The sequence below is a fragment of the Megalops cyprinoides genome, chromosome 24 (genome assembly GCF_013368585.1).
Source record: "Megalops cyprinoides isolate fMegCyp1 chromosome 24, fMegCyp1.pri, whole genome shotgun sequence".
In the NCBI taxonomy this organism is placed as follows: Eukaryota; Metazoa; Chordata; class Actinopteri; order Elopiformes; family Megalopidae; genus Megalops; species Megalops cyprinoides.
Window position 1 is genome coordinate 11,975,865 of NC_050606.1, and position 27,737 is coordinate 12,003,601.

General features: G+C 44.9%; 1 protein-coding gene across 10 annotated transcripts in view; it reads left to right on the top strand.

Moving 5' to 3' along the window:
* obscnb (obscurin, cytoskeletal calmodulin and titin-interacting RhoGEF b) overlaps positions 1–27,737 on the top strand; it is a 93,500-nt gene that overhangs the window by 32,751 nt on the left and 33,012 nt on the right. For 5 of the 10 annotated variants that reach the window (XM_036518790.1, XM_036518797.1, XM_036518796.1 and 2 more), the window contains 22 exons: positions 239–505; positions 1,033–1,145; positions 1,780–1,933; positions 2,071–2,232; positions 3,190–3,294; positions 3,831–4,097; positions 4,622–4,891; positions 5,841–6,107; positions 6,435–6,701; positions 7,270–7,536; positions 8,108–8,377; positions 8,965–9,234; positions 10,137–10,403; positions 11,428–11,700; positions 12,523–12,786; positions 13,705–13,971; positions 14,506–14,772; positions 19,535–19,801; positions 20,214–20,480; positions 21,142–21,408; positions 21,675–21,941; positions 22,847–23,113. In XM_036518790.1, the coding sequence (XP_036374683.1) occupies positions 239–505; positions 1,033–1,145; positions 1,780–1,933; positions 2,071–2,232; positions 3,190–3,294; positions 3,831–4,097; positions 4,622–4,891; positions 5,841–6,107; positions 6,435–6,701; positions 7,270–7,536; positions 8,108–8,377; positions 8,965–9,234; positions 10,137–10,403; positions 11,428–11,700; positions 12,523–12,786; positions 13,705–13,971; positions 14,506–14,772; positions 19,535–19,801; positions 20,214–20,480; positions 21,142–21,408; positions 21,675–21,941; positions 22,847–23,113 (5,352 nt within the window). The remainder of the gene's footprint in view (positions 1–238; positions 506–1,032; positions 1,146–1,779; positions 1,934–2,070; positions 2,233–3,189; positions 3,295–3,830; positions 4,098–4,621; positions 4,892–5,840; positions 6,108–6,434; positions 6,702–7,269; positions 7,537–8,107; positions 8,378–8,964; positions 9,235–10,136; positions 10,404–11,427; positions 11,701–12,522; positions 12,787–13,704; positions 13,972–14,505; positions 14,773–19,534; positions 19,802–20,213; positions 20,481–21,141; positions 21,409–21,674; positions 21,942–22,846; positions 23,114–27,737) is intronic. The other 5 variants (XM_036518792.1, XM_036518791.1, XM_036518793.1 and 2 more) reach the window with 5 other exon arrangements.

Here is a 27,737-nt window from a genome sequence, read left to right on the forward strand (position 1 = left end):
GAGGCGCAGCACTGCCCCAGTCCCATGCATGTAGATCAGCCTGGATGGGATCTTAGAGATTTTTGGCATACCACTGCATAGAAGAGCAGTGAACTGAATTAGTATTTGTGATTGGTTTTTGTGACTCCTTCTTTATGTTCTGTTTTGTATATGCAATATTATGATCCTGTTACTTCCTTTTTATTTATTATTTTAATTTCTTTATGTATTGATTGTCAAATTATTTATTGTACCACAGCGAGGAAGATCGAAGTGGTGAAGGGACTAGAGGATGTTAAGGTACACGAGAAGGAGACGGTGACGTTCGAGGTGGAGCTCAACCACCCCGATGTGGAGAGCTACTGGACCAACGATGGAATCAAGCTGAAAGCCGGGTCGAACTGTCGCATCACTGCGCTGGACAAGAAGCACGCCCTCACCCTATCCAATCTGAAGATGGAGGATGCAGGCATGATCAAGTTCCATGCTGAGAGGGTGACCTCCTCTGGCAGGCTCACAGTCACAGGTAACCTCAAGGGGGGGTAGTCATCAGAACACCTATGAAGAGGACGTTATGGTCCAAAATTATTTGCATTGCTGGCATCTCTTCCATCTCAACAGACCACAGGCAACAAAAAGCTAATTATTAGCATTACTATCATTTCTGCTGTCTCAGTAGATTACAGGCTGCAGAAAACATGTTCTTTCCCATACAAACAATAAACCTGATCTGTGTTTCTGGCTCTCTGAATACAGAACAGTATTTATTATACATACCCACTGTGCAAAAATCTTTAGCCCAGAACAATACAAAAGTATTACGTTATGTTGCGGGAATTTTCTTAATTGTGTGTGGTATGAATATGGCCTTCATGCATACCTAATGTACAAGCAACCTCATATGAAGTCTTTTAGCCCTGAGTTTTATGTACCTGTAAGATAACGATGATTGGTAGAGAGTGTCAGAGAAGGTGTGTGTTGGAGAGTAGCATCATGCAAGCCCCAGTTTAAGCTGAATTCAGTTTATGTTGATTGAGCGCTGCATTTCCACAGAGCCTGCTGTGAAGTTCACCAAACCTCTGAAGGACATCAGTGCTCCAGAGAAGGAGAAGGTCACATTTGAGTGCGAGGTCTCCCGACCCAATGTAGACGTCAAGTGGTTCAAGGTAATTTGTTTCCACTAAGGTTATTTATTTTTGTTTAACCTTATTAGAGGATCTCGTGGAAAGTTATTTTTGCATGAGAGTTACCATAGTGTTGCCATTTTTATCATGCCAACATTAGCTTGATTCTTTTAGAAACTATACAGGGAGGCGTTGCAAGTAGTTATCATTTCCAGTCAGTTACCCATATCTGATGGTGGATTACATGCAGTATGGCTCAATTTTCGCCAATCACTGCTAATTAAGATTTCATTACAAAGTACTGTATTGACCTTTTTCAAGGCTGAACCAAAGGAGAACTGATATTGCAAAAGAGCTTACCTAAACAACAGTGGCAGTTTGGGAAAGACAGAAACGGGCATGTGTGACAAGGTGTGCCATTCATTGGACATACACCTCAACAGCGTGCTGAGTCAACAACATGTGATGTAGTAATTAAAGACTGAAGTCTGAACCAGAGGGATCTAAGTTCCTCTCCTAGCCCTGCTGTGGTGTCCCTGAAGAGGGAGCTTTATCTGAGCTGAAAAAGGAGAAATGGAAAGGGACAGTGGGATAAAAAGAGAAAAGGGCTTTTGTTAAGCAGGTACTAGTGACACAGCAGTGTTAACAGCCCTGCTGAAAGATGTGTTGTGTTCAGGATGATGTGGAGCTGAAGCCGGGGAAGAAGCTGGGCATCCACTCACAGGGGTGCAAGCGCAGCCTGCTGATCCACAAGTGCGCCTACGAGGACCAGGGCCAGTACGTCTGCGACGTGACGGACGACAAGACCTCCGCCAAACTCACAGTTCACGGTATATACACCTCGCTGATTACAGTATATTGATGAACAGAAAATATAATCTCCGAAATGCGTCGCTGTCTGTGTGGGAAATTCACCGTTGGTGCTGTAATGGCATCCTCCTCACTGACGTGCTTCTTCTCCCCTCAGCCCGAGACATTAAGATCGTGAAGAAGCTGGAGGACGTGGAGGTCATGGAGAAGGAGAGCGCATCCTTCGTGTGCGAGGTCTCGCACGACGAGGTGGAGGGCCAGTGGCACAAGAACGACAGCAAGCTCAAAGCTGGGGACAACATCAAGATGAGACAAGAGGGTGAGCTCCACCGGGGACCTAGGGGTTATCAAAGTGTGACATAGGAATGTCAAGAGCTTATCTTCAAGCCTTGCACAGATAATTTATTTGGTGTATGCTTGCTTTATCTAACCAAATACTTTCTCTTGGTCCATAGCTTGAATAGTAATTTAAACTACTGAATATATATTATGTAGAATTCAGCTATGCATGTGAGATATATATATATATAATGTGAGTGTGCTAGGACTTGGACCACAGAATGACTTGATCTGAGGGGGCCAGGCTTTTAACTTCACAGATTACATTCCAGTACAGCTAACAATGTCAGTTAGTCATTTAGGACTTATGACTGTAGTTGCATTTTAAACAGATAGTTTCACCACAAATTAAAATGCTCATCAATGTGTCATCAATGAGTTTATGCCTATCTCAAAAGCTTATGTTAAATGACAGTATGGGCATGCATTCAGGAAAGTTATCAGTGAGCTCAGGGCTCTGTTTTTAGATTCATTGAGAATTTGCCGGTAAGACAACTAATCTTTTTAAATGCAGCCTCCCAATGGTGTTATTTGTGTTTCTTTTCCACGACAGTCAGATATCAGAAGGTACCTCTACACTTCTAAAATTAATTTATGAAGGTCCATAATAACTGCTGGGCTAACACCAGACTGTTACTGCAGGAGACAGGAAGAGATATAAAGTGACATATAAAACCAGTGAGGTTAAATATGGGTTTGGCTAGAGGTGTGATGAAGACACTTCTGTCCTGTCCTTTTGAAATAGAACATGTTCCAGCATCAGGATAGAAAGATGTATGGGGACCATTGACTTGGCATTGGACGAACTTACATTTACTGTGGAATTAATTTTTTAAATGTTTCCATAAGATATATCGTGCGGTTTTCCCCCTACGTGTCTAAGCCGTGTTTGTGCATTAGTATAGAGTCAGTTTCCTCAATGCTTTCTCGACCACAGGTAGAACCTACGTGCTGCTGTTCAAGTCTGTGACTGTGGAGGATGCTGCTGAGATCAAATTCACAGCAGAAAAGGCCTCCTCAACGGCTAAACTGAAGGTGAAAGGTAACTGTAAGAGATGTGTGGTGGAAGTGAAACAACACGGAAGCATCACTCAGCAGGAAAGCAGCTTCTTATCATGTATCAATTAACACTTCTGTGTATGATTACCCATTTCTCTTTGCAATAGAAGTTCAAAGAGAGGCCTTAAGGTGTGCAGCTGTCTAAGGTGGTGTCTTGTACAAACCCTAATTTTGCTAACATGAGTCAGCATCATGGTACGGTGAATGCTGTTGTGCCTGAGACGGACCACATGGGAGCACCACTTAATATAGCAGTTCGACCTCACAGCCTTGGGTTTGAATCCTTGGTGGAACACTGCTCTTTTACCCTTAAGGGAGAAGTTGTACCTCATATGCTCTGTTTAATCCCACCTGAATAGAATCGTTGCAGGTTAAAGGAAGCGTGATATGTAGGGAGCCGTATTTAGGTCCTACCCATCGCTGTCCCCGACACGTGGCGCACTGTGGCACTGTGGACCCCTGAGCTGACGTCTCCCTCCCTCCCCGCCTGGCGGTTACGCCGCATCGCTGTCTTTGCAGAGCTGCCGGTTCGGATCGTGAAGAAGCTCAGGGACAAGATCGCCATGTACAAGCACCGGGGTCACCTGGAGTGCCAGGTGTCCCGCGCCAGCGCCAAGGTCAAGTGGTACAAGAACAAGAAGGAGCTCAAGCAGAGCAAGAAGCATGAGATCGTGAGCGAGGGCATCTACAGAAAGCTCACCATCAACGACGTTTGCTCCGACGACGAGGACACCTATACCTGCGACGCCGTTGACGACAAGACCTCCTGCCAGCTCTTTGTGGAGGGTAAATGGCTCCTGCCCGGTACAGGGGGTGGGGTGGGAGCGGAGCTGAGCAGATGAAGGAGCTTGCTAAGGGTGACCGTGGCTGTGCAGCACCTATGATCACTCAATTTGGGGTCTACTGACAGCAACTACTCAGTTCCCCCGAAATTGATGTCTGCCTCCTATCTGAAATCTGAACTTGAGCTGGGCGCTCAGTCTTAATGAAATCTCTCTCAAAGCCGAGAAAAAAAAAAAAACGCACAGAAACCTATGAGCATTGCTTCTTGGAAGGCTGTAATCTGAAAAATCTCTAACTGCCTCTCAGATGAAATCAGAAGTTGAAGCACAAGCTCAATCTTAATGGGACCTCTCTTGAATCCAAGCAAACAGTGCAAAAAAAATCAAAAACCTTTGCCTGCTTCTTGGCATGCTGCAGTCTATAAAACATTAACCTTTTGTCTATTGCCTTGCTGCATCTGTGAATTTTTTGCTGTGTAGATAACAGACAGTGTGCGGATATGCTCCCATAATCCCCTTGTCTCACAGAGCAAGCCATCAGTATCGTGCGGGAGCTGAGTGCGGCGGAGGTGACGGAGCCCGACGCGGCGCGCTTCGAGGTGGAGATCAGCATGGAGGCGGTGAAGCCTCCAAAGTGGACCCTGAACGGAGAGCCGCTCAAGGCCGGTGCTGATGTAGAGATAGAGCAGGAGGGCACGGTGCACCGCCTGGTCTTCAGGAAGACCAAGACCACCATGTCAGGCACTGTGCAGTTCATGGCTGGGAAGAGCAAGTCTGTGGCTCAGCTCACTGTGAAAGGTTAGACACACCCACCACCCTGGGAGCTCAAAAAATGCCACTCCTCTTTACATGGACATACATGTACTACTATATATATATACACACACACACTGTGTACTATATATACTATATATACTGTTACTGTATACTGTATTACTACTACAGATATAATATGTAGCAAAGCCTCATATTACATAATAGACTCTAATTTACAAGATCACAAGTTCAGCTGGAGTTTCATAAACACAACCATGGAACTTGGATTTACATTAGTCTCTAAGGGAAATTTCAGTTAGGTGTTCACATTACCCTATCCATAGTGACCTCCAGCACAAGAACAGAAGTGTATCCATTCAAGTTAAATGAGCAACAGTTTCAGACCAGTGAGTGTGAGCACAACACCATTCAAGCACTACCACAAGTTAACATGTGCTAACCTGAAACTATACAGCCTAGAAAACGAAGTCAAGTACATACTGTACACTACCATGTAGAACACAGACACTAAATCACAGTATCTAGAACACATTGCGATACTACAAGTAAAAATAAGCGGCAAGTAATACAAGTAGGTGCTAGGGGGTGGGGACCGAGATGGAACCAAGATGCAGTCTGAAGAGGTGGGTCTTCAATCTGCATTGGAAGATGGCCAGTATTTCTGCTGTAGTAAATTGATCTGTTCAACATTCCACATGCTATTTTGGTAATATGGGCATGCATGTGATTGTTTTGCAAAAAAGTCACACCTGAATATCTTCTAGATTAACAGTGTTGGACTCTGCTGCTGTACCCTTGGGCAAGGTACTTAACCCACAATTGCCTCAGTAAATATCCAGCTGTATAAATGGATAACATTGTAAAGAACTGTAACCTATGTAAGTCGTTTTGGATAAAAGCATCTGCCAAATGAATAAATGTAAATAAATGTACAATAAATGTAATCTGATTCTTGTGTACTTTTTTCTAGAGCGCCCTCTGGAGGTTGTACTTCCAATCAAAGACACAAAAGCCAAAGAGAAAGAATCAGTCACCCTCAGCTGCAAGTTTTCTGCTCCGCCCAAAGAGTTCATCTGGTTCAAAGGCCAAACTGCCCTGAAGAGCTCAAGCAAGTACAGCATAAGGCAGGACAAGGCTCGAGTAGAACTGACCATCCAGAACCTGACAGGGGAGGACTCTGGGGAATACTGCTGCCAGTCAGGGACCTCAGAAAGCAAGGCTACTCTCACTGTGGAAGGTCAGGAATGAGCTCCTTTCAATTAAGCAATTCATACAGTATTCAGTATATGTCAAAGTTAGAATACATATGTATTACAACTAGGAATATGATTGACCTTGTTGTATTACAGCCTTGTGTTACATATTGTAATAACATAGATTACAGATTGTGATATAAAGATGCATTTTCATTACCTATATAATGTATGCAACATATGCATTATATTGTACCTATGGTACCGACTAACATGTTTGAAAATATAACATATTGAGTGTATATACCCCACACAGTAGCTAGTGGCTGTGATTATGAAATTGTCCTTTCATTGTAACTGTGCGGTGATAGTCCGGGAAGTGAAGATCACCAAGCATCTGGAGGACATAGAGGTGGACGAGGACAGTGACGTTACGTTCACCTGCGAGGTCAACTACACCGACGAGGAGGTGCAGTGGCTGCTGAACGGCACGCCACTCTGGACCAACGAGCTCAACGACATCCAGCACACGGGCAAAGTCCACTCCCTCAGCCTCAAGCACCTGGCCCCCGAGGACGGCGGGACCATCACCGTCAAGGTCCGGGAGGTCAGCGAGTCTGCCACCCTCAAGGTCAAAGGTGAGAGCCGGCGGCAGACATATTTACGTTAATAAATTTAGCTGTTTTTATTCAGAGCAACTTACAAGGCCTTTGTGGAAAGCAAGATCAAGTGTAGATAACCATAGGCAACACAACAGTTGAACTGAGAGTAACATAGTTTAGTTTCAGTGCCATGGAGGACATGAACAGAACTGAGCCCTCTGCCATATGCTTAGAGGTGCTGATGCTCTGTATGCTGATTGGTAGGACAGTGAGGAGGAAATGGTAGGTAAATCAGGTTTAAGTGCTTAAGTCACATTCATGGCATAATCGTGAATCAATGACAGCTAATGTTTTGATTGTGAATTTGAAGTGATTTTCCTTTTGAGATTACGTATGATAAACGAGACATAATCTTACCGCGGGCATGTTGTTTAGACAAAAAAACCACAAAAACTAAGTGTCTGAAATACTGTTAAAAAGAAGCACATGACAGCACACTGTCACATTTTGTGTGCAAGGTCACCTGAGCACTGGGAGAAAGTTAGATGCAATCTGGGCTCCAGGTAGAATGGGATGCAGTAACATTCTCTCCTGGCTCTGACAGAGAAGCGGGCGGTCTTCCTCAAGTCCTTGGATGATGTGGTGGGAGAGGAGAAGGGCACCATCACCCTACTGTGTGAGGCATCCAAGCCCAGGGTCTCCCCTGTCTGGAGGAAGGACGGCGTGGTCCTGGCCGCCAGCGACAAGTACGAGCTGCTACACTCCGGCAAGTCCTTGGGCCTGACCGTGCACGACCTGAGCCAGGACGACGCTGGAGAGTACACCTGCGACCTGGGCACCGATCTAGCCAAGTCCAAAGTGTCTGTGCAAGGTGCGATCACCGTATCCAAGCTCCATCGAGACCGATGATAAAAAAATTGCACAGGTGTTTTCAGCACTATGTGTTCTGAAAGCCCCCATATCAGTAAAATACAAAGTAACAATATGGTACTTTTTGGGTCATTAGATCTGTGGTTTTATTAGCCTCTTGTACACACAACTGGCCTACATTATAAAAATGTGCATGCTTTGAATCAAAAACCCTTAGATACTGAGAGACTACTGTGGGACATTGATAAATATGACTTGATGGCTACGCTATAAAATAATCATGTTTTCACATTGAAAATCAGGTTTTCACATTGGCTATATACATTTAGGTTGATTGATATATGGGTTGATAGTGAGGTGACTAGTTTTGTACATAATAAGGGATGGGACTGCTAAAACTCAAAAAATACATAGATACAGTATGTCACGAGTACTAAAGGGCTCCATAGGACTTTTGGCTTTTTTGTAGGAGAGTAGCCAAATGTGTGATGCTTTTGCATCCAGTGATCTTGGTTTGCATCTCTGAATGCCATGTTCAGATTTGCTGTCTTAAATCCCTGCTCTGATTGCAGATCTGACCATCGGCATCACCAAACGGCTGAAGACAGTGGAGGTGAAGGAAGGGGAAGACTGCAGTTTTGAGTGCATCCTGTCACGCGAGAGCACGGATGAGTGCATTTGGACCCTCAACGGTCAGCCCGTGGTCAGTGGCGGTCGCTTCCAGGTCTCCAGCAAGGGCCGCAAGTATACCCTGAGCATCAAGGATGTGGCTGCCAGTGATGCTGGGGATGTTGTCTTCACTATCAAGAACCTGACTTCTAAGACCACACTCTCTGTTAAAGGTGAGTCTGTTGCCCCCCGTTTGCTTGACAAAAGGGCTCCATGGAAATAATGCTAGTGTGTGTAATTGTCTAATTGTCCAATTGTGTAATTGTCCAACTCAAAATAATGAGTTGTCTGTAAAAGGTCAGTCTGCTGTCCGCTGTCTGCTTGACAACAGGGGATCCTTGGAAATGATGCTAGCTTGTGTAATTGTGTAATCGTCCAATTGTGTAGTTGTCCAACTCAAAATAATGACAGTAAGCAGACACAGCTAAAGTAAATCTTGCATTCTGTCTTAGGATGATAGATAATGATGTAGAACAAACAATGGATGCATATCCATGCTGCGATGGCTCAAAGAAAACTTTTTTTTTTATCTAATCTTTATTTTGTGAGGTAGTGTAGATTGAAAACCAATTCTCTTCTACAATGATGACCTGAGGGAAGGAATTATTTGCTGAAGTTAACCTGGGGGCTTATTACATGGGCAAACTGAAAGAGCCTGATTGGGACTTTAGCCAAGGTACCACATAAACGGCTGAAAAGCAGAGAAGTAGGCCGTAGTAAAGGAGAAAAGTACACAGCAGCTTGAATGTGATTGGTGCAGGGAGGGCGGTCAAGGTGAGCAGGGGGCTGCAGGATGTGTGCGTGGCCCCGGGGGAGGACGCGGAGCTCAGCTGCGAAGTGACGCAGCCGGGCGCCAGCGTCAAGTGGTCCAAGGACGGGAAGGCCATCAGGAAGAGCCAGAAGTACGAGATCTGCCAGGAGGGGACCCTCGTCAAGCTGGTCGTCCACAGCGTTGCCACCAGGGACTCGGGGGAGTACTGCTGTGAAGTGGAGGGCGGGGTCACCACCCGAGCCAAACTGGATGTCAAAGGCAAGCGAAGCTCCTGCCAGCGAAGCTCCTTGCAAGCTAAGCTCCCGCAGGCGAAGCTCCTACAACCTCAGCGCTCCCTTCAAACTTACAAAGACCTGAGTTTCACTCTTCTAACACTGCTAACCAGGGGCCCATAGTCAGCTTCAGTGTCTTAATCGAGGGTACCAACACAGTGTCACAGTTTGAATCTGCACCTGTTTACTAACCTTTCACTGCTGTGCATGTGATGTATTTAATGTGAAACATTCTTCACAATGAAGGGAATCACAATTTAGGTGGAAAAGCTTACTGGTGCTCTCAGTAAGCATTTCCACCTAGGCTGTAAAATTCTTGACTTAAACTCATGCATTCTTCAGTTATCTGTTACTAACTTTGTATAACACTGAATTTGTCTACTAATGTGTTTGTTTGTGTCCCCTGCAACTGTTTTGCCTATGGTTTTAAACTGTAATATGTCATTAATGAATTGAATTTAAGCTTTATTCATGTTATACCAGGTGTGGCAAGAATAGTTTAATTCTAATTAATTCAGCCCTACAGCATAATATCATCTATGCTTATTGTGCTACATTGCCTAAACAGTGATACAGCTAATGATTTTGCAGCTCTGCAATGCTTAGAACTGCTCCTTGGCACCACAACATGATTAGTATTTAAACCCAGGTAAGGTAGTAGCCATGCTAGCCACGTTAATGCTATTGTAGCATAACTACACAAATAGAATAGTTTTTAAGTCATGTTTCTCAGTGTGTACTGAGGGATACACATACAGTGAACACCTGCTGTACAGCACCACAGTGCATCTTACAATACAGTACTTGTCACTCAGAATAAGGGGTAGTATGACCGTTAAAATGCTGCAACCTCTCCCCTATATAGTTCTCTTGCCTCTTTACTTCCAGAGTCAGACCAGCGCTTTACCAGGGAGCTGCAGGACACACAGGCTGAGGAGAAGGGCACAGTGACGCTGGAGTGTGAGACGGCCAGCCCTGCCACCAAGGTCACCTGGAAGAAGGGCGCGGTGGAGCTGAGGGCGGGCGGGAGGTACGAGATGAAGCAGCGCGGGACCCTCCTCTCCCTCACCATCAAGGAGCTGGAGAAGAGCGATGGCGACTCCTACTCCTGCCACGCGGGGGCCGTCCAGAGCAAGGCCAAGCTGACAGTGGAAGGTGAGAACTTAGTGAGGGGTGTGTGGCCTGGTGGGTAGGTGGGGCTTCTTCCTGAGGCGAACCGACAGGGCTGGAGCACCAGCTGTCGTGTGGCTCTCACAGACCAAAGGTTTCCCACTTCCTGGGTGGTACGCTGCCTGTCTGTGGACTATACGCAAAGAGAGTTATGCTACTTTAAACTGAGTCATAAATGAATTAAGAACAGTAAGACATTGCAGTCAACAAATTTAGGGCTTGATGCTTGGTGCCTTCACGCTGACTACTGAGGAAGCTAAAACAATTGCAAGACAGCTTACAGTTTAAGTGAAGTTGTTGATAGTGGAAAGACTGTTGCAATCTGTGGGTTTTTACTGCCTCTGTATTGTTGCTGTATTTGTTCAGGTTGTAAATTGAACAATGGTTTTATGCGTGCCTTTTGTTGTTATGGAGTAATAAATAGAGTAATTGTGTTGAACTTGCATGGGCAAGATGATCGTTGCTTAGATGATGTTCACCCGTGATTGTTGTGCTGTTTATGCTTTTTGTGTTGGAGGGGTGAGGTATTTTCCAATGAAATTTGCACTTTGCAAGAACAATTTGCTGCTATATTGTACTATAGTCACATTAGAGCTGAAAGCTGTTGTGGCACTGCCCCTGATTAGGTTTAATTGAGCACATTCCCTTGTTTCCTGTGTCTATGTCTAGTCGTCTGGCTTTGTCATTGCTTGCATTGTGTGTTGACAGTTTGTGATGTTTATGTTACATGTTCCTATTTTTCCTGAATTTTGTGTCCACTTATTACCTACTGCACAGTTGCACAGAAAAGGCGCTCAACTCTACACTAGGGTCTTCCTGCTTCATCCCATATGCTAGCCGTAATTAATTTGTGAAAATGTGTGGTTTGGGCTGTTTTGGTTGTAAAAAAAAGAACACAGAGAATAGCTGATACCATTATTGTCAATCTTTTCCTTGACTTGCACTAAGTCCAGAACTAGAACCCATGTTGGGATATGCATTCTCATCAGTGTCTCTGTGTTACGCCCAGGTCAAAAAGTGCAAATAGTGGAGGAGCTGGAGGACGTAGAGTGTTTAGAGGGGGAGTCGGCCACGTTTAAGTGCCGCATCACCCCCAGCGAACGTGTCGAGGTGCAGTGGCACCTGGACACAACTCTGCTGCGTGCCAACGAGCTCAACGGCATCCAGGTCCTGCCCGGAGGCTACCACACCCTCACTGTCAAGAAGCTGAAGTGCAAGGACTCGGGAACCATCTCCGTCCGGGCTGGCGACAAGAAGGCCTCCGCCTCCCTCAGGGTCAAAGGTAACCTCCTCCTGCTCCCTGGCAGCCCGGAGACCACAGAGCCGCGTCACTCTCCCACCTCTCTGCCCAACACCTTGTATGTCTTCTGTAATGCACTTGCGTCTCTTGAAAGTGGAGTTCCGCAGTGTCCGGTGGCATCATGTCACGTCCCGTTTTTTTTCTGTTCACCCCCCTTGCTGTGGCCTTGGCTCTGGCTGTTTTGTTTGTATCTGCAAGAAGGGGAATGGGATACATTAACGGGAATCAACGAAGCAAAATTCCTGAGGAATCAGATCTCATCGGCATTCATGATGATTTCTGAAGCCGCACATCTCTCTTTCTCTCTCTTCCTCTACCCAAAAGAAGTGGAGGGCTTTCTCTTTGACTTCATTTCTGGTCACAGCATGCACTTTATTTTGGAGCATGTCTAATATAAGTTACAGTTTGCTTTGTGTTAAATGCATATTGCTGAGTATTTGCATCGATTGTATGTGTTCATACATATTTCAGTTTGTGCCAGTCTGTTTTACATCTTTATTGGATGAAATTATATTTTTGTTTTTATGATTATACACTCCACAGTGATTTATAATCTTGTCATCACTAGTCCTGACTGTTCTTTACATAGCAGAAACAGGAACAGTGATGCTCTTGAAATGGAAATCCTGAGTCACAGCTTTGTTAGTTATTGTTGAGTGATGTTGATGTGCTATTCAATGACTGAAGAGCTACAGGCCTGGTACATTCTCTTGAATTAATGGAATTGGACAGTGCTGATGAAAAGGCCTTTGTCAGCACAGGGAACACCTTATCATGCATTTGCTGGCCTTCTGTAATTTTCAGAAAGGCCCCCCTCTTTTACAAAAGAGCTAAAGAACTGTGAGGCCAAAGAAGGGGACGACTTGGTCCTGTCCTGTCAGACCTCCAAAAGCTGTCATGTCCAGTGGTACAAGGATGGGCTCCAAATACAAGACTCCCCCAAGTGTCAGACCAGTCGAACAGACACGGAAGCTGCATTGACCGTCTGCGGGGTGGACGAGAGGGACGCAGGCACGTACAAGTGTGAGGCTGGTACGGCCAGCACTGAAGCCCGGGTCACCGTGAAGGGTAAGGACAGAATCACCCCCCAAGAACCTCACAGCGGCAGGACCCTGTGTGACACTCCTGATCCAACTCTGCTTATGACATTATCTGGCCATGTGACCCTCTTCCTCTCACACATCAGCCAATTAGCATCTTCATTTCACATCTGGATTGCCTATAACATCCTGAGGCAGCTGAGTTACTTATACTATAGACAGCGTCTTTGCATCATTGAGAAGTAGATTATAGCTAGTTTAATTGGTGTAGACAGTGTTAGAATTAGTTGTCATTTTGGCTGGTATTTTAGGTTGTGTCTGAGCTCAGTAGTGTGAGATTAAAAGGTATTATAGGTAGCTCCTTTTTATGAATGATATTGTAATTATTATTATGAATGTTTAAGTGCTGCTTAAGGTTTCACTTACAGCCTTTCAGAGTCAAAAAACAAATCCCAGAATTGGCTTTAGTTTTATACACTTAGGACAACTTAGGACACCTTGAAGAGAGCATATTCTTTAGGTGTACTAAAGAGTGTCCCCAGGGTTATTTTTAGATTAGAGGGACATTTTGCTTCAGTTGGCTGTAAGGCATATGTATAAATATCATGGATAGAAGCTGCCCTGTGGATGCAATAAAGACATCACTACTCGGGGAGTGTGACCTTGTGATGCCACTGTCCAGCCTAGAGCTGCAGGGGGTGCCATGGAATGGAAACTCACGAGAATCCCAAACACAAACCTGGACTTCACAGTGTTATTTATTATCATGCTCACATCTTCTCTTCGGGTCTTCCTTCTCCTCTGTCATCTATCTTCCAACAACACAGTTAAAAATGCTACCGATAATACTAGCGGTTAAGAAGATCCCAGCTACCAGATGTGTCTTCCAGGTATCATCCAGAGAGGCTTTGTGATCACCTGTTCCTACCGTTCCTATTGATTTTAGCTCTCCCGGCTGAGTTTAAACAAAAGCTGCAGAACCAGGAGGCCAAAGAAGGGGAGAGCATAACCCTGTGCTGCGAGTTCTCCAAGCCTGGAGCGAAGGCACAGTGGAGGAAGGGAAAGAGGCTGCTGAAATCTGGAGACAAGTACCAGATGAAGCAGAGGGACACGTCCTTCGAGCTGAAGATCACAGACCTGAAACCAGAGGATGCTGGAGAATACTCCTGCGAATGCGCAGACCAAAAGACTAGAGCCTCAGTTACAGTGCATGGTAGGATGTCACTATTATGTTAACTTCCCACCAACAAGAGGAACTTTCTCCTGTTTTTTGTGCTTCTTCAGCACTGCCACTAAGCAATATCAAAGCACATTAAAATTGCATGCCCACACCGATGGCAGTCAGTTATTATATAACTGTGAGCAAAAGTCAATCACGTCATCATATTTTCTCACTAATTGTGAAAGCTACTAATCATTAATTATTATGCATATTCATATTGTTGGTTTTATTTATTGCAATGACGGTTACTCACCATTTTGTGGTCTGCTGGCATGTTTAAAACCATGAGGGTGTCAACTTAATTCATTTAACAAAAACAGCAATGCTACAAATGAAAGTAATTTACCTCTAGAAATATATTTGCTTTAAGGACTCGAGCAAGTCAGATTGTCTTTGTCCTTTAATGTTACTGTAAAAGAGCCTCATTAGGCAACGTCTGTCAAGCCATCTACCTCTTATAGAAGTCTTCTTAAGAGTATTTTTTGCACTGTTAGCAACTTACAATTGAAATCAATGGTTTCCCAGCGCTGCCAGTCATTTTCACTCAAGAGCTGCAGAGCCAGGAGGCTGAGGAGGGGGACAGCGTTACCCTGCGCTGTGAGCTCTCTAAATCCGGAGCTGCAGTGGAGTGGAGGAAGGGAGCAGAGGTGCTGAAGTCTGGAGACAAATATGAGATGAAGCAGAAGGAGTCTACTGTAGAGCTGAAGATTGCCAAAGTGCTGCCAGAGGACAGCGGAGACTACAGCTGTGTGTGTGGAGACCAGAGGACGACAGCGAACCTCAAAGTCAAGGGTAGGAGGAATTTGTCACTGCGTTGTGACCACTGGGGAAAGTTAGGTGTGTTTATGGTGGAGGCTGGTCTGCAATCAATGAGAAAAACTTCTTTCTTCACATTTGTTGAGGTTCTGTTATGATTTTAGATCCCCAAACCTTACTTTAAATGTACCATACATCCTTACACAAGAATGAGCACACCTTTCCAACCCTGAAGATGATAACTTTTTGCTGCAGCTGTTGTTCTGGGTTCTGTTGTTGTGCATTTTTCTGGCTACTCTCCGTTTAAGCTACAGCCTTTGTTTAATGCACAAAGTCAAGCTGCGTGCTTCTACCATTGGTCTTCTTTTTTGTCACGGTTACTGTGATGTTACTCTAATTTTACTGTAATGTCGTGTTGGTTATAAGAGCAGTAGATCCCCTTCTCTGTCTTCAGCTTCAGCTGAACTTTGCAAGAAGATGTTTGTAATTATGATAATCACTACATTTTTCCTGACGTGTTTCTCTTCCTCTGTGGATTGCAGCATTGGTCAGGTCTGAAACTTAAAGCAATACTTTTTTAATGGCTTGTCATTAAAGAAGACAGACACCACTTACTGCCTGCACAACCTTGTGGTTTGCAGGCATAGAGGAATATTGAGATCCACCATCTTGACTCTTGTTTGAGAGCACTGTCTGGTGAGAACAGAGATGCTGGAAATGAACTGCTCAGTTGCTTAGTTTTGAGTGCCCCACTTCTTCTATGCAGAACAGTTCAGAGCTCCAGTGCTCAGAGGCTGAGGAAGGAGACAGTGTTAGCCTGCACTGTGAGCTTTCTAAGCCTGGAGCTCCAGTAGAGTGGAGGAAGGGAACAGGTGCTGAAATCTGGAGACGAATATGAGGTGAAGCGGGAAGACTCTGCTGTAGAGCTGAAGATCAGTGACCTGAAGTTCAATCTGGAGGCAAATCTGGAGTCTCTGGAGAGTCCCTGTATGGACACTTGAGGACAACAGGTCACCTCAATGTCAGTGGTAGAAGGAAGTGGTCCCTCGGTGTAATGAAGGTTTTTGCGTGACCACAGTAAATCACAAATCATGTAAAAACTAAAGACAGAGGTCAGTTTCGCTGGAACAGATAAAGTGTAAGTGATAGAATGCATCATTGCAACCCTTCATTTCAGGTGAGATGGGTCCTTTGTGGAATGTTCCATCATGCTTTCTGGAGTTGCTTTGCGTCTCATCTTCTCAGTATTATGCTTTTATTTGTCGGCAGTGTCACAATGGCATAGCTGTGCCTTCTGTCAGCTCTAGTGCCTTAGAGGCACCATGCAGTGTAGTAGTTAGGGTCCTGGATTCCTGACCATTGGGCCCTCTGTTTGTGTCTGTAAATTGATTTCTAGTAGAAATCTAGATATTTTATTGAATAACTGGATATAAACATGGTAGTAATGGATGTTGGCATAGATAAAGGAGTCTGCTTAGTCAGTTGCTGGGGCTGCTAACCCCTCCAAAAGCAGCGGAGAAAAGGAGATCAATCAGGAAGGAGACGCCAGTGGTACGAGAGAGTGAAAGGCACCTTGTGTCTACCATCAGAACTTTCTGTGTGCTTTCTGTGCCCGGCAACTTTTAGCAGCTGGTGAGTTTAGAGTTCTTGACACCCATGTGTCAGCTTGGATGTCTGGTCATAATTCTGGAGCCTCCAGCTCTTCCAGTCACCTCCAATGAAGTACTGAAGGGGGGATGCCCATTGCAGGAGATTGTGCACAAACCATTTTCCTCTCTGTTAAATGCTGGTGCACAAATAATGGTCTTTACTGCACTGTATGCAGAGATGATTAACCTTGTTTTGGCTTTGATCAAGATCATGTTTGTCATTACAAAGAGATGCCTTTTCCTGTTGTCACTTCTCCTTGTGTTTTGTTAATTATAATCAGTTTGTTTCATGGCTGCTGGGTTGTCTTGTTGATGGCTTACAGTTTTTGCTGTGATTTGTCTGATCTTCTCCCGTTTCATTTGGCCTGTTTGTGCACTTCTTGTGTGTATATATATACAGAAATTTAGAAGGAGCCATGAGGCTATCCTCATTATTTTCACTTTTTGTGTGACAGAGTTGTATGAGAATGTTGAATCAATTAATACGACTGCACGCATGATCAATATTGTGATGCTCTTTATGTTTAAGGTTTCATGTTTATGAGATTTGTCTGTTTTACCTATGCTTTGCAGTATGGAGTAAGTGATTGGCTGCTGTCCAGGGTGCAGACTGCTTGTGCTTTAGTGGTAAACTGCCTGAGAATTTGTAGTCAGCATTACACAGTCAGGTTTAAACACATGTCTTGATACAAGCTTTTGTCAAGCCTGCATGTTATGGCGATTCTGATTTCCATTGGCTGTAATGTTGTTGTCTTTGGAACAGGGTTTTATGGTTTCTACAGAGGCTAGCTGTTTTGCCTGTGCCATTCAAGGGTGTTGTGCCTTTGTTTACTGTTCAGTTTTATTTCATTTTCTCACTTCTGATGTTTGATATCAAAGCCTGAGACCAAAGAAGAGGACCAACCAGATAATAGGAGAAAAAATTGTATTTGTATTGCCAATCTGGCAAATATGTCCATTTGCCTGCAAGATTTCTTGACCTGCTTTTCTGGAATTTTTATAAAACCTTTAGTGTCATGCCAGTTTTTTTTTAGCAATGGCCTGTTGTCAGATATTTAGAATCCACCCATTGCTAGTGAACAATAACTTCAGTTCAGACATATTGTAAACACTAAAGACATCTGTAGCCTTCTGGTTTGTCCTGCATTTCACCAGCATGCCCTATCTTTGCTATTGTTTATGAGTCTGAGGCTCCTTATTGTAAGCTATGGCTGGTGTCTTTGCTTGAGGTGTGGTGGTAGGAGTGCTAGAATGAACAGGAGTGCAATACGTTACTGATTGCAAATACTTAACATTGAAGGAAATTCCAGATTTCTCTGCTTTATGGCACATTGCAATGCATTAAATACATCATCATGTTAGGCTGCTATGATATGTTATATGATTTGGGGCAGATGTAAGCATTTTGAAAAGTACTGAACAGTTGGAGTCCTAATCTGATGTCCTTATCTCTGGGATCATGGTCACATTGCACATACCAGTTTGCCTTTCCAGCTGCTACTATGCTGACTGTGGATAGACCTAGTGACCTCGTTAGCAGGGATTCTTGAATCTTGATCAGTTTGGAGCAGTATGAATGAGCACTGCCCATGTCTGATTAAGTGGAGGTTACATCTTCCTTGTATTTGCTAAAGGGCTGGGCTGTCTGGTGCATTACAAGGCATTTATATCTGATAGAGGCTGCAGAGAGGCTCCAAAGAGGCTCTTGATGTCTCTTCCTCGGAGTGTGATCCCAGCCGAGAAATCCTTTGAGCTCCTGGTCACCTTCACAAAGAAACTCCGGAACCAGCAGACCAAAGAGTGGTCACCACTAGACTCCCCAGCATGGATTCAAGGTGGAAATGCAGAGGGGGTGGTGATACAGGTGTCTGAACAGGTGAAAAGGTGAATGAAGCAGAAATGTCACTCTCTGGAGCTGAAGATCGAAGACCTGAATCCGGATGGCAGTGCAGATTGCAGTTAGCCGAGCAGGGACCAGAAGACAACAGTGTCTCTCAAAGCCTTTCGGAGGAGGAGTGAAGATGCCCTGACTCACCCTAAATGGAGCACCCCTTGCATCTGTGGCCAGGGTTGGCCCAGAATAATGAAAGTAACCATGAAGCAACCTTAATAGAAGACATTCATGTTGGAACTTTAAGATGAAATAGTATGTGTAAACCAGAGTGTTCTGTAATAGTATGTTAGAGTCTTCTATTTGCGTTAGTTAGCTTTGTTGATTAAGTTATTGCGTTGGAATATGAGTTAATGTCATGGGTGTGCCTTCCATTTCTCATTCATTTCCTTGGGGAGTTTATAATAGTGTGACAGCGTGGGTTCTCTTTTCTGCTCCCCAGAGAAATCATTGTGTACTTTGGACAGATTACCCAGTAGACACTGGTGCTCTGAAACCAAGAGAAAGCGAAAACAGTTTTTCAAGATGAAACTGATTAGATGCTGGAGAGACATTATGGCATGGTGACTTGCTGTTTTCGTTGATGGGATGTTGCATTTCCAGTATTGAGTGCTGCAAATCTGTAAACATTGATTTGCTGTGTTTTCTGGAGTTATTCTGCTGTCAAATGATCCTGTTGTGTGGCATTGAGCTCATGAGTGTTTGCGCTTGCTGCTTTGGTTTCATTCAGAGGTTGATTTGTGCCCCAGTCAGTCAGTGTATGATTGACTTGTGAAGGCTTTTATTGAATCCATTGACCCGATTCTATACATTCACTGTTCCCACTCATAAAAAGAGACTTCATTTCATTGTTATTTGCACCAACTTTGAAATGTATTATCACCCAACTTCTCGGGGGTGGATGGATCAAAGCTGTCATTGGTGAGGCCAGTTCATTCATTTCATCCAGTCAACAGTGACTGGCTTGTTTCCTGTCAAACAAATAAACAAATTAAGGGAAAAGAGGAAGGTACAGGCTGAAATTTTGAAACGTGGTCCATTGCAATATCAGTGTACTATTAGTTGCAAACCAGCCAGATTTAACCATGTCTGACCTGTGATTTTATTCTTTTTTATTCTATGAAATGAGGCTAATGAAAATTTTGCATTGGCCCAACAATTCTTAGCTGCCTTGTCATTCAGCTGCTGCTCAGCTGTAAATGGTTGTGTCTGGATTGATTCTGTACTTATGGTATTTTTGACATTGCTGATTCTCCAGCACTCCCCATCACATTCACACAAGAGCTGCAGAGCCAGGAGGCTGAGGAGGGGGGCAGCGTTACCCTGCGCTGTGAGCTCTCTAAACCCGGAGCTGCAGTGGAGTGGAGGAAGGGAGCAGAGCTGCTGAAGGCCGGAGACAAATATGAGATGAAGCAGGAAGACTCTGCTGCAGAGCTGAAGATCAACGATCTGAAGCCTGAAGACTCTGGAGACTACAGCTGCAGTTGTGGAGACCTCAGCACAACAGCCAGCGTCAAAGTCAATGGTATGAGCAGTCTGGAATCTTTCATATTCGTCTTCAAAATGAATGATTGTGTGTATTGTACAATGCAATTCACAGTTGTTACAAAAGAAGCCCTATCGCCCTGGCATGGGAAGGCATATCACTAGATGAGTACGTTATAGTCTCTTTTCCCATTGACTTGATTACGTATGTTGCATTTCGACTTACTCCTCAGGAGCGTTCAGATAGTCCATTGATGCTGTAGCCGTTTAGTCCGTAGGTTTGGGTTTTTGTGTGTCGTGTTTTGGCTAAGGTCAGTTGAGCCAATCGTACGGCATGGAGGTTTATGAAAGTCCACACACATTGTCCTTCGCAGCTGCCGTCTAAGTTATGTATCTGCCCCTTTGTGGCCTGTGATATGTTTGACGGTTCACCTTTGCGTACGGTCCATCAGAACTACCCGTCACGTTCACTCAAGAGCTGCAGAGCCAGGAGGCCGAGGAGGGAGGCAGCGCTACCCTGCGCTGTGAGCTCTCTAAGCCTGGAGCTCCGGTGGAGTGGAGGAAGGGAGCAGAGCTGCTGAAGCCTGGAGACAAATATGAGATGAAGCAGGAGGGGACGGCCGCCGAAATCCACATTCAGAACCTGCAAACCGAGGATGCTGGGGAATACAGCTGCATCTCCGGAGAACAGAACACAACAGCCAAAGTAAACGTGAGGGGTAGGTCTCCATGTGTAACCTTCATCCGTTTCGACCGTCACATGGTGCACGTCTTCGTTCTGATGCCGTCTCCGTGTTCTCAAGTGGGTCTCTGTCACCATGGATGAAGATGGGCCGTTAGGTTATACGAGTTCAACAATAAAGGGTATATCCATTCATTTCAATACAATAGGACTGGTCTGAAGAAATGAATGATGGGCGATTTCTGTCTGTTGTCACTACCATGTGTTGCATCCTCTGAAAAGCTTGCAGAACTGTTGTCTGGGTTTTGTTTAGGATGTCTGTGCTGAAATGAGATGCATATCTCATTTCTGTATAGCTCCCCTCAGTTATTATTTAATTGATTTTTGCATAGTCCTACTGTTTTTGTTTCTCATAACTGATCTTTTTAAAACGTTACATCAACACCTTTGATTTTGATCTATCATCACATTCCATTTTTAGGTTATGACATTTTTCTATTATTTATCTGTACTTTGTCAAATCACACCGGCGTGACTGTACGTGCGAAAGGGTTAATATTGATGTCATTGTTTCGCTCACTTTCTTTTTCTTGTTATGCAATGCCCTCACCTGGATTGCTGTTTGTAAGGTCAGTAGGTCACTGTACTGAACAGTATTTGATCGATTCATTGACTGATCTTTGCTCATGGCTCTCCAGCCCTTCCTGTCACGTTCACACAAGGGCTGCAGAACCAGGAGGCCGAGGAGGGGGGCAGCGTTACCCTGCGCTGTGAGCTCTCTAAACCTGGAGCTCCGGTGGAGTGGAGCAAGGACGCAGAGCTGCTGAAGGCCGGAGACAAATATGAGATGAAGCAGGAGGAGACCGTCATACAGCTTGTGATACACAACCTAGAAGAGAATGACTCTGGGAAGTATACCTGTAAAAGCAAAGACGATCAGTCGGTTGCGGAGTTGTTTGTGAAAGGTAGGGCTTGTGAATCTTATGAATGTCTTTCAGAGTGAATTTTTTGAACAACTGGAGGGTAACAAATGATTGTCGTTGATTTGTCTTTAGTATCATGCTGATATTGGTCTTTATGGTTTAGGGATTTTTTTATTTGTGGCGGAATTTATTTAAAGCTGAAATTTTGACCGCTCCACTCCTTGCAAAGATTGAGGATTTGGAGTGTCCTTTTGAAGACCCTGTCAATACTACTTCATTCCCCATGTTCTCCCCACCTTGTTCCCCAGCACTGCCAGTAGTTTTCACCCAAGAGTTGCAGAGCCAGGAGGCTGAGGAGGGGGGCAGCGTTACCTTGCGCTGTGAGCTCTCTAAACCCGGAGCTGCAGTGGAGTGGAGGAAGGGAGCAGAGGTGCTGAAGTCTGGAGACAAATATGAGATGAAGCAGAAGGAGTCTACTGTAGAGCTGAAGATCAGCAATCTGACGCCTGAAGACTCTGGAGACTACAGCTGTATCACAGGAGACAAGCAGAGCTCTGCTCATGTTAAAGTCAATGGTAGGACCAACATCCCTTCCTCAAGAGTCCTGTCTCCCTGCGTCCATTCGTCTTAACATCCCTTGTTTCGTCATCTTTCCTGGCCAGCTATGTATAATCCCTCAGGCATTGAAAGTACCTCTGTTTTCCAGTGTCCCAGTTTTTGCATGAATCCCGTAATGTTGAATGCAATTTTGAAGCAATTAGCCGTGTCGTTCAGTAAAGCTGTTATAACAGACTTGTCAGTGTGCATGAATGTAAACCTAAGTTTGTTATTGATCATTTTTAGCTAAAAATATAGATTTATGTTTACTCATTGACTAGGATATAACATGTGCAGTGTGCAAATACTTTGTTTTCCTTACATTGTCTCTCAATCTCTGTTTTTACATGTGTTGGCTGATGAGTGTTTGCACATTTATTTACATAAAAAATGTCTTGTTTCGCAAATAGACTACAGTATTTGTTTTGTTTTGGTGTCATGTACAATAATGTAACACCTAATCACTGAATTGGTGCATTGTCAGAATTATGAAATAGACTATATTTTACTTCATGTTGAGCTTAAAATCAGTTTAGTTAAATGATGTGAATGTATTTGATTCCTGTGGTCAGTGTTTGAATATAAATTTGAAGCAGTTATAATGTATCTGGAAGGTCGTTCTTTAGAATACATACCAAAAATACCAAAATCTTAAGGTGTTAAGATTTAGCCATGTGCACATTTTAATCTATGGAACCAAATATAACCAAAAAAATGTATGTTTGGTTGGGATGAGCCCATAGATTTAACACTTGAAAGCTCTGCTTTTTCTGGATTGATTTTGTGGGGAAGAATATTAGCTTTTGTTTTCTACAGTCTGATTTTGCCACCATATCATCATGGTCTCTGTTGCTGAAGATTCGGTTTAAACTTGATTCTTCAGCCCTGCCAGTCGTTTTCACACAAGAGCTGCAGAGCCAGGAGGCTGAGGAGGGGGGCAGCGTTACCCTGCGCTGTGAGCTCTCTAAACCCGGAGCTGCAGTGGAGTGGAGGAAGGGAGCGGAGGTGCTGAAGTCTGGAGACAAATATGAGATGAAGCAGAAGGAGACTACTGTAGAGCTGAAAATCAACGATCTGAAGCCTGAAGACTCTGGAGACTACAGCTGTATCACAGGAGACAAACAGAGCTCTGCTCATGTTAAAGTCAATGGTAGGAAGAAAATATACAGTATATGTATGTATTTCACAATTATTGACATTCTGCTTCAGTTTTGTGCGTTTTCGTCATCTCACACTACTGCTTGTTCACTCTGTGACCTGTATGAAAGTGGTGATGTCTTTTAACATATATTCTCACTGCCCAAGAACACCTATCGACCTGTAATACTCTATTCTCTCTAAATCTCTAAATCACAGATTGTCTTTTTTTGTTGTTGTTTTTTTTTTCATCCCATACACTTTGGTTCTTCTAAAGGTAATACTTTTAGTAAAGATCACGTGTGAATATAACATATACACAGTAGTGTGAGTGTATGTATGTGTATATCATGTATGTCCAAAATTCACTAACAATTGCACTTTGGAATACCACCTTCAGAAAATCTTGCAGAAAATCTGTCATTTTCCATCAAGGAAGTGTGTGTTTTATCTGTGATATTTTCAGTTTGATGTTTCTTGTGAGGAAGATATGTCTGAAGACTTTCGTGCACTGTACTTAACTGTGAGGCCACAGTTATACTTCATTTTGTGTTGTTCTCTCTTTAAACTTGGTCTCCCAGCCGTCCCAGCTCTTTTCACACAAGAGCTGCAGGACCAGGAGGCTGAAGAAGGAAGCAGTGTTACCCTGAGCTGTCAGCTCTCTAAACCTGGAGCTCCGGTAGAGTGGAGAAAGGGAGGCGTGGTGCTTCAGTCTGGAGAGAAGTATGAAATGAGGCAGGAAGGAACAGTCGTGGAGCTGGTGGTTCGTCATCTGAAGATGGAGGATATGGGCAACTATATTTGTGATGCTGGGGAGAAGACAACCATTGCGTCTCTGATAGTCAACGGTAGGAAAGAGTCAGTCTTCATCCTGGTCTTTTCACCTGTCATTCCAACCCCAAGTGATCTACTTCTATCAGATCAGGCCATACACGGGCCATAGACTGCTCATTGTGTGAAGGCTTTTCTGCTGAGCTTCAGTGGGTCTGAACTTCCAAACTTGATGCTGGGAGCAGTTACATATGCTTTCATTTCAGCCTTCCTCATCTGGTCTTTCTCATCTTTCATACATCTTTCATACCTCTGCTTGCTTTTTCTTTCTTCACTTAGTATGGAAACTCACTGGCCTCTTTTCTGTAGCCATGAAAATAGTTTGGTCTGTGATCTGGTCATCTTCTTCAGAAGTGCCGCCCTATAAACAGTTATAGCAGCTTCAGCAAGGCAATCAGTGAGTGTAAATGAGTAAAAATACCACTTTTATAGCGGAGGCGTCTGAAATAAACGATAAGGATTCAGATTTTCTTGATACATTTCTACATCCCACCTCAATTCTATTTTAAGACACCCGATTCCTGATCCAATCACACATATTTGATTGGCCAAGGATTTCAGCTTGTTCAGAGCGGCAGCTCAGTCATACCTCATCTGTTTTTAACTGCTTCTGTCTTTGGACCCATTCTCCTCACCATGAGTTCAGTTCACCATTCTCATCACCCCCATCTGACTGTGGAGTCATATGTGATACATGAAGAACTATCCGAGTACAGTATGTCCTGCAGATTCAGTTATCTGTTTGTTGCATATGCTTTCTTTGCAACACAACAGCTCTCCCAGTCGTTTTCACTCAAGAGCTGCAGAGCCAGGAGGCTGAGGAGGGGGGCAGCGTTACCCTGCGCTGTGAGCTCTCTAAACCTGGAGCTCTGGTGGAGTGGAGGAAGGGAGGCATGGATCTCTGTCCCTGCGGCAAGTACGAAATGAGCCAAGAAGGCTGTGGGGTGCAGTTAGTTATCCACAGTGTAGACCCAGAGGACTCCGGAGACTACACCTGCGACGCAGGAGATCGGCAGAGCACAGCTCACCTCACAGTGAAGGGTAGGCTGGCACAAAAGGCTTTTCCGGTAGACTCTACAATAGTATAGGTTATGAGGCCAGATACATGAGATGGCAATGCTATCAGTTTCATCTCTAATTCGGAGACGTCTGTATGGAGGATTTGTCATGAATGTAGCCACGGCAAAGCTGCTTCAGGTGTATTGTTTACTCATAAACCTTAACACACGCAGATTGGGGGGTGGAGAATGATTGGGTTTATTTTGATATTTTCAGCAAATAAATGGAACTTCATAATGCTTACACAACCCAGGTCCAGGAGATGAGTGGAAAAACGTCATTGTGGGCTACAGTGTCCACATGTCAGAAACACTGGACTGCAACATTCCTGCCTAGTACATTTCTATGGTACAAGGGTGTACTATACTCCATGACAGGGTGTGGCAGGCCAGACTGGTGTATATGTTTCTACTGATCACATTTTTTGAAGCAGGAAATTAAAAATGGAAGGCAATGGAATGGGAACCCGCTGTCATTGCCTGTGACTACATGGAGGTGGAGTTTGCATCTGTACGCATACCTAAGCCTGACTCACCGATCTCTCTGCCCCCTCTGCCCCGCCCGTGCCCCCCGCAGCCCTCCCCGTCTTTTTCAGGACCCAGCTGGAAAGCCTGGAGGGCGAGGCGGGGGGCACCGTCACCCTCTGCTGCGAGGTCACCAAGGCCGGCGCCCCTGTCACCTGGAAGAAGGGCGACCAGGCAGTGGAGTCCAGCGATAAGTACCAAGTGAAGCAGGAGGGAACAGTGAAGGAACTTGTCATCTACAAACTGCAGGCGGGAGACTCGGGGGAGTACACCTGCGACACAGGGGACCAGAAGACTACCGCTACGCTCACCGTGCAGGGTAGGAGAGATGGCCTAATGGCGTCCAAAAGGCTCACACAAATCTTCTCCTGCTCCTTCCCCCTCAGCTCCTCCCCTTTTTCTCATTCATCACCACCTCCTCTGCAATGCTCACTGGACTAAGTTTACTCTGGCCGTGGTTGGCATGGGAACATAGAAGACTTACTGTGCAAGACTGCTCACCTCACAGCCTTACTGTCTCACCTTTGTTCCCACTCTGTCAGTGCAGTGGATGTGGCTCATAAGCACTGCCATTTAGTAAAGCCTCGCCATTATGCAGTCATAATATCTACTCTTACTGGGCCCTGTGAGGAGTTTCAATGGCTCTTTCTGTGTTGGATGTGTGTTGTGTTAAATGCTGCTAAAGTCATTTCTATGGCTTTGTTTTCTAGGTTCCTGTCAATTTCTCTGTAAACGTATCTTGTAGCAGAAGAATTGTGTTTAATCTCCAGGGGTCAGATTAAACTAAAATTGACCCATTCTCTAATCAAAAGACACTACCCATTTCAAATAGTGATTTTTGCTTGTAGGCAGACCTTTGGTCAGATTATGGGTCTGAAGTTTGGATTCAGATTAAGAGTCTAGATTAAGTAATGCGTACGTGTGTATGACCTCTCTGGAGCAGTAACCGTCCTGATGGGCTTTCTTGAACAGAGCGTGAGGTCACCATCGTTAAGGGCCTAGAGAGCCGCTCAGTGCGTGAGGACGAGGATGCGCTCTTCGAGTGCCTCGTCTCCCACGACAACGTGCCCCAGGCCCAGTGGACGCTGCAGGGCGTCCCGCTGCAGAGCAATGAGATGAACGAGATCCGGGCAGAGGGCAGGCTGCACACCCTGATCCTCCGGAGTGTCACGCGGCAGGACTCGGGCACCGTGGCCTTCAGCGTGGGACCGCACACCTCTTCCGCTCAGCTCACGGTCAGAGGTAAGATGACCGAAGCTCCTCACGAACCCCCCTCCGAAGGGAGACTTGGATCAACTTCATCCATTTCATCGCTCCAGCCATCTCATTGGGTCCTTCTTGTTCTTTTGGCTTTCCAATGGCTGATTTAATGGGAACGAGGAGTCATCTGTCCCATTCCTTAGCTTGTGTTTGCTGTTTTGGATCCTTCCATCAGTCTTATTTTGGGTTTAATCATGGTCAATGGGTAGTTCAGTCCAAAGTCTTCTCCAGATCATGCTCCATTGCCATCAAAACATTTTCCATCCTGTCGCAGCTAAATGCGTTCACCCACTGCCTTTATTCACAACGTTACGCCTGTCATGATGCCAAGTTCACCACGTAACGGAGGAGACCTTCTCTTCTGCCTCACGCCCAGCTGCCAATGTGCTGTTCACCCGCTGGCTCCAAAGCCAAGAGGCCGAAGAGGGAGGCAGCGCCAGCCTGCTGTGCGAGCTCTCTGTGCCCGGAGCCGAGGTGGAGTGGAGGAAGGGCGAGGTCCCCCTGGCGCCGGGGCCCAGGCACGAGATGAAGGTGGAGGGCACGAAGGCCCAGCTGGTGATCAGCAGCCTGACACCGGAGGACTCGGGAGACTACACCTGCGATACAGGCGACCAGCAGACCACAGCCTCTCTCACGGTCAAAGGTGTGTTCTACACAGCTGGGGTTGGATGCTTCATCAGCCAAGGTCACACACAGTCTTCATTTCCATCCTACACAATGTTTGACACGAAACAGCTGCAGGCCAGAAGTTGAGAAGCGTCATTGTTACGCTTGCTTCTTTGGCAAGTTTATGTTTTTTTTTTTGTGGGTGCGTTGTATGTATGTACTTGTAAATTGATCCAATCTTGAAAAATATTGTGTTCTCCATAATGTCTGGTTTTGTTGGAGTGTCCAGAGTCCAGCTCAGGCTAACTACATCCAGTTTTAATCGTCCTGTGTGTTTAAGCCTCGATGGCCATGGGT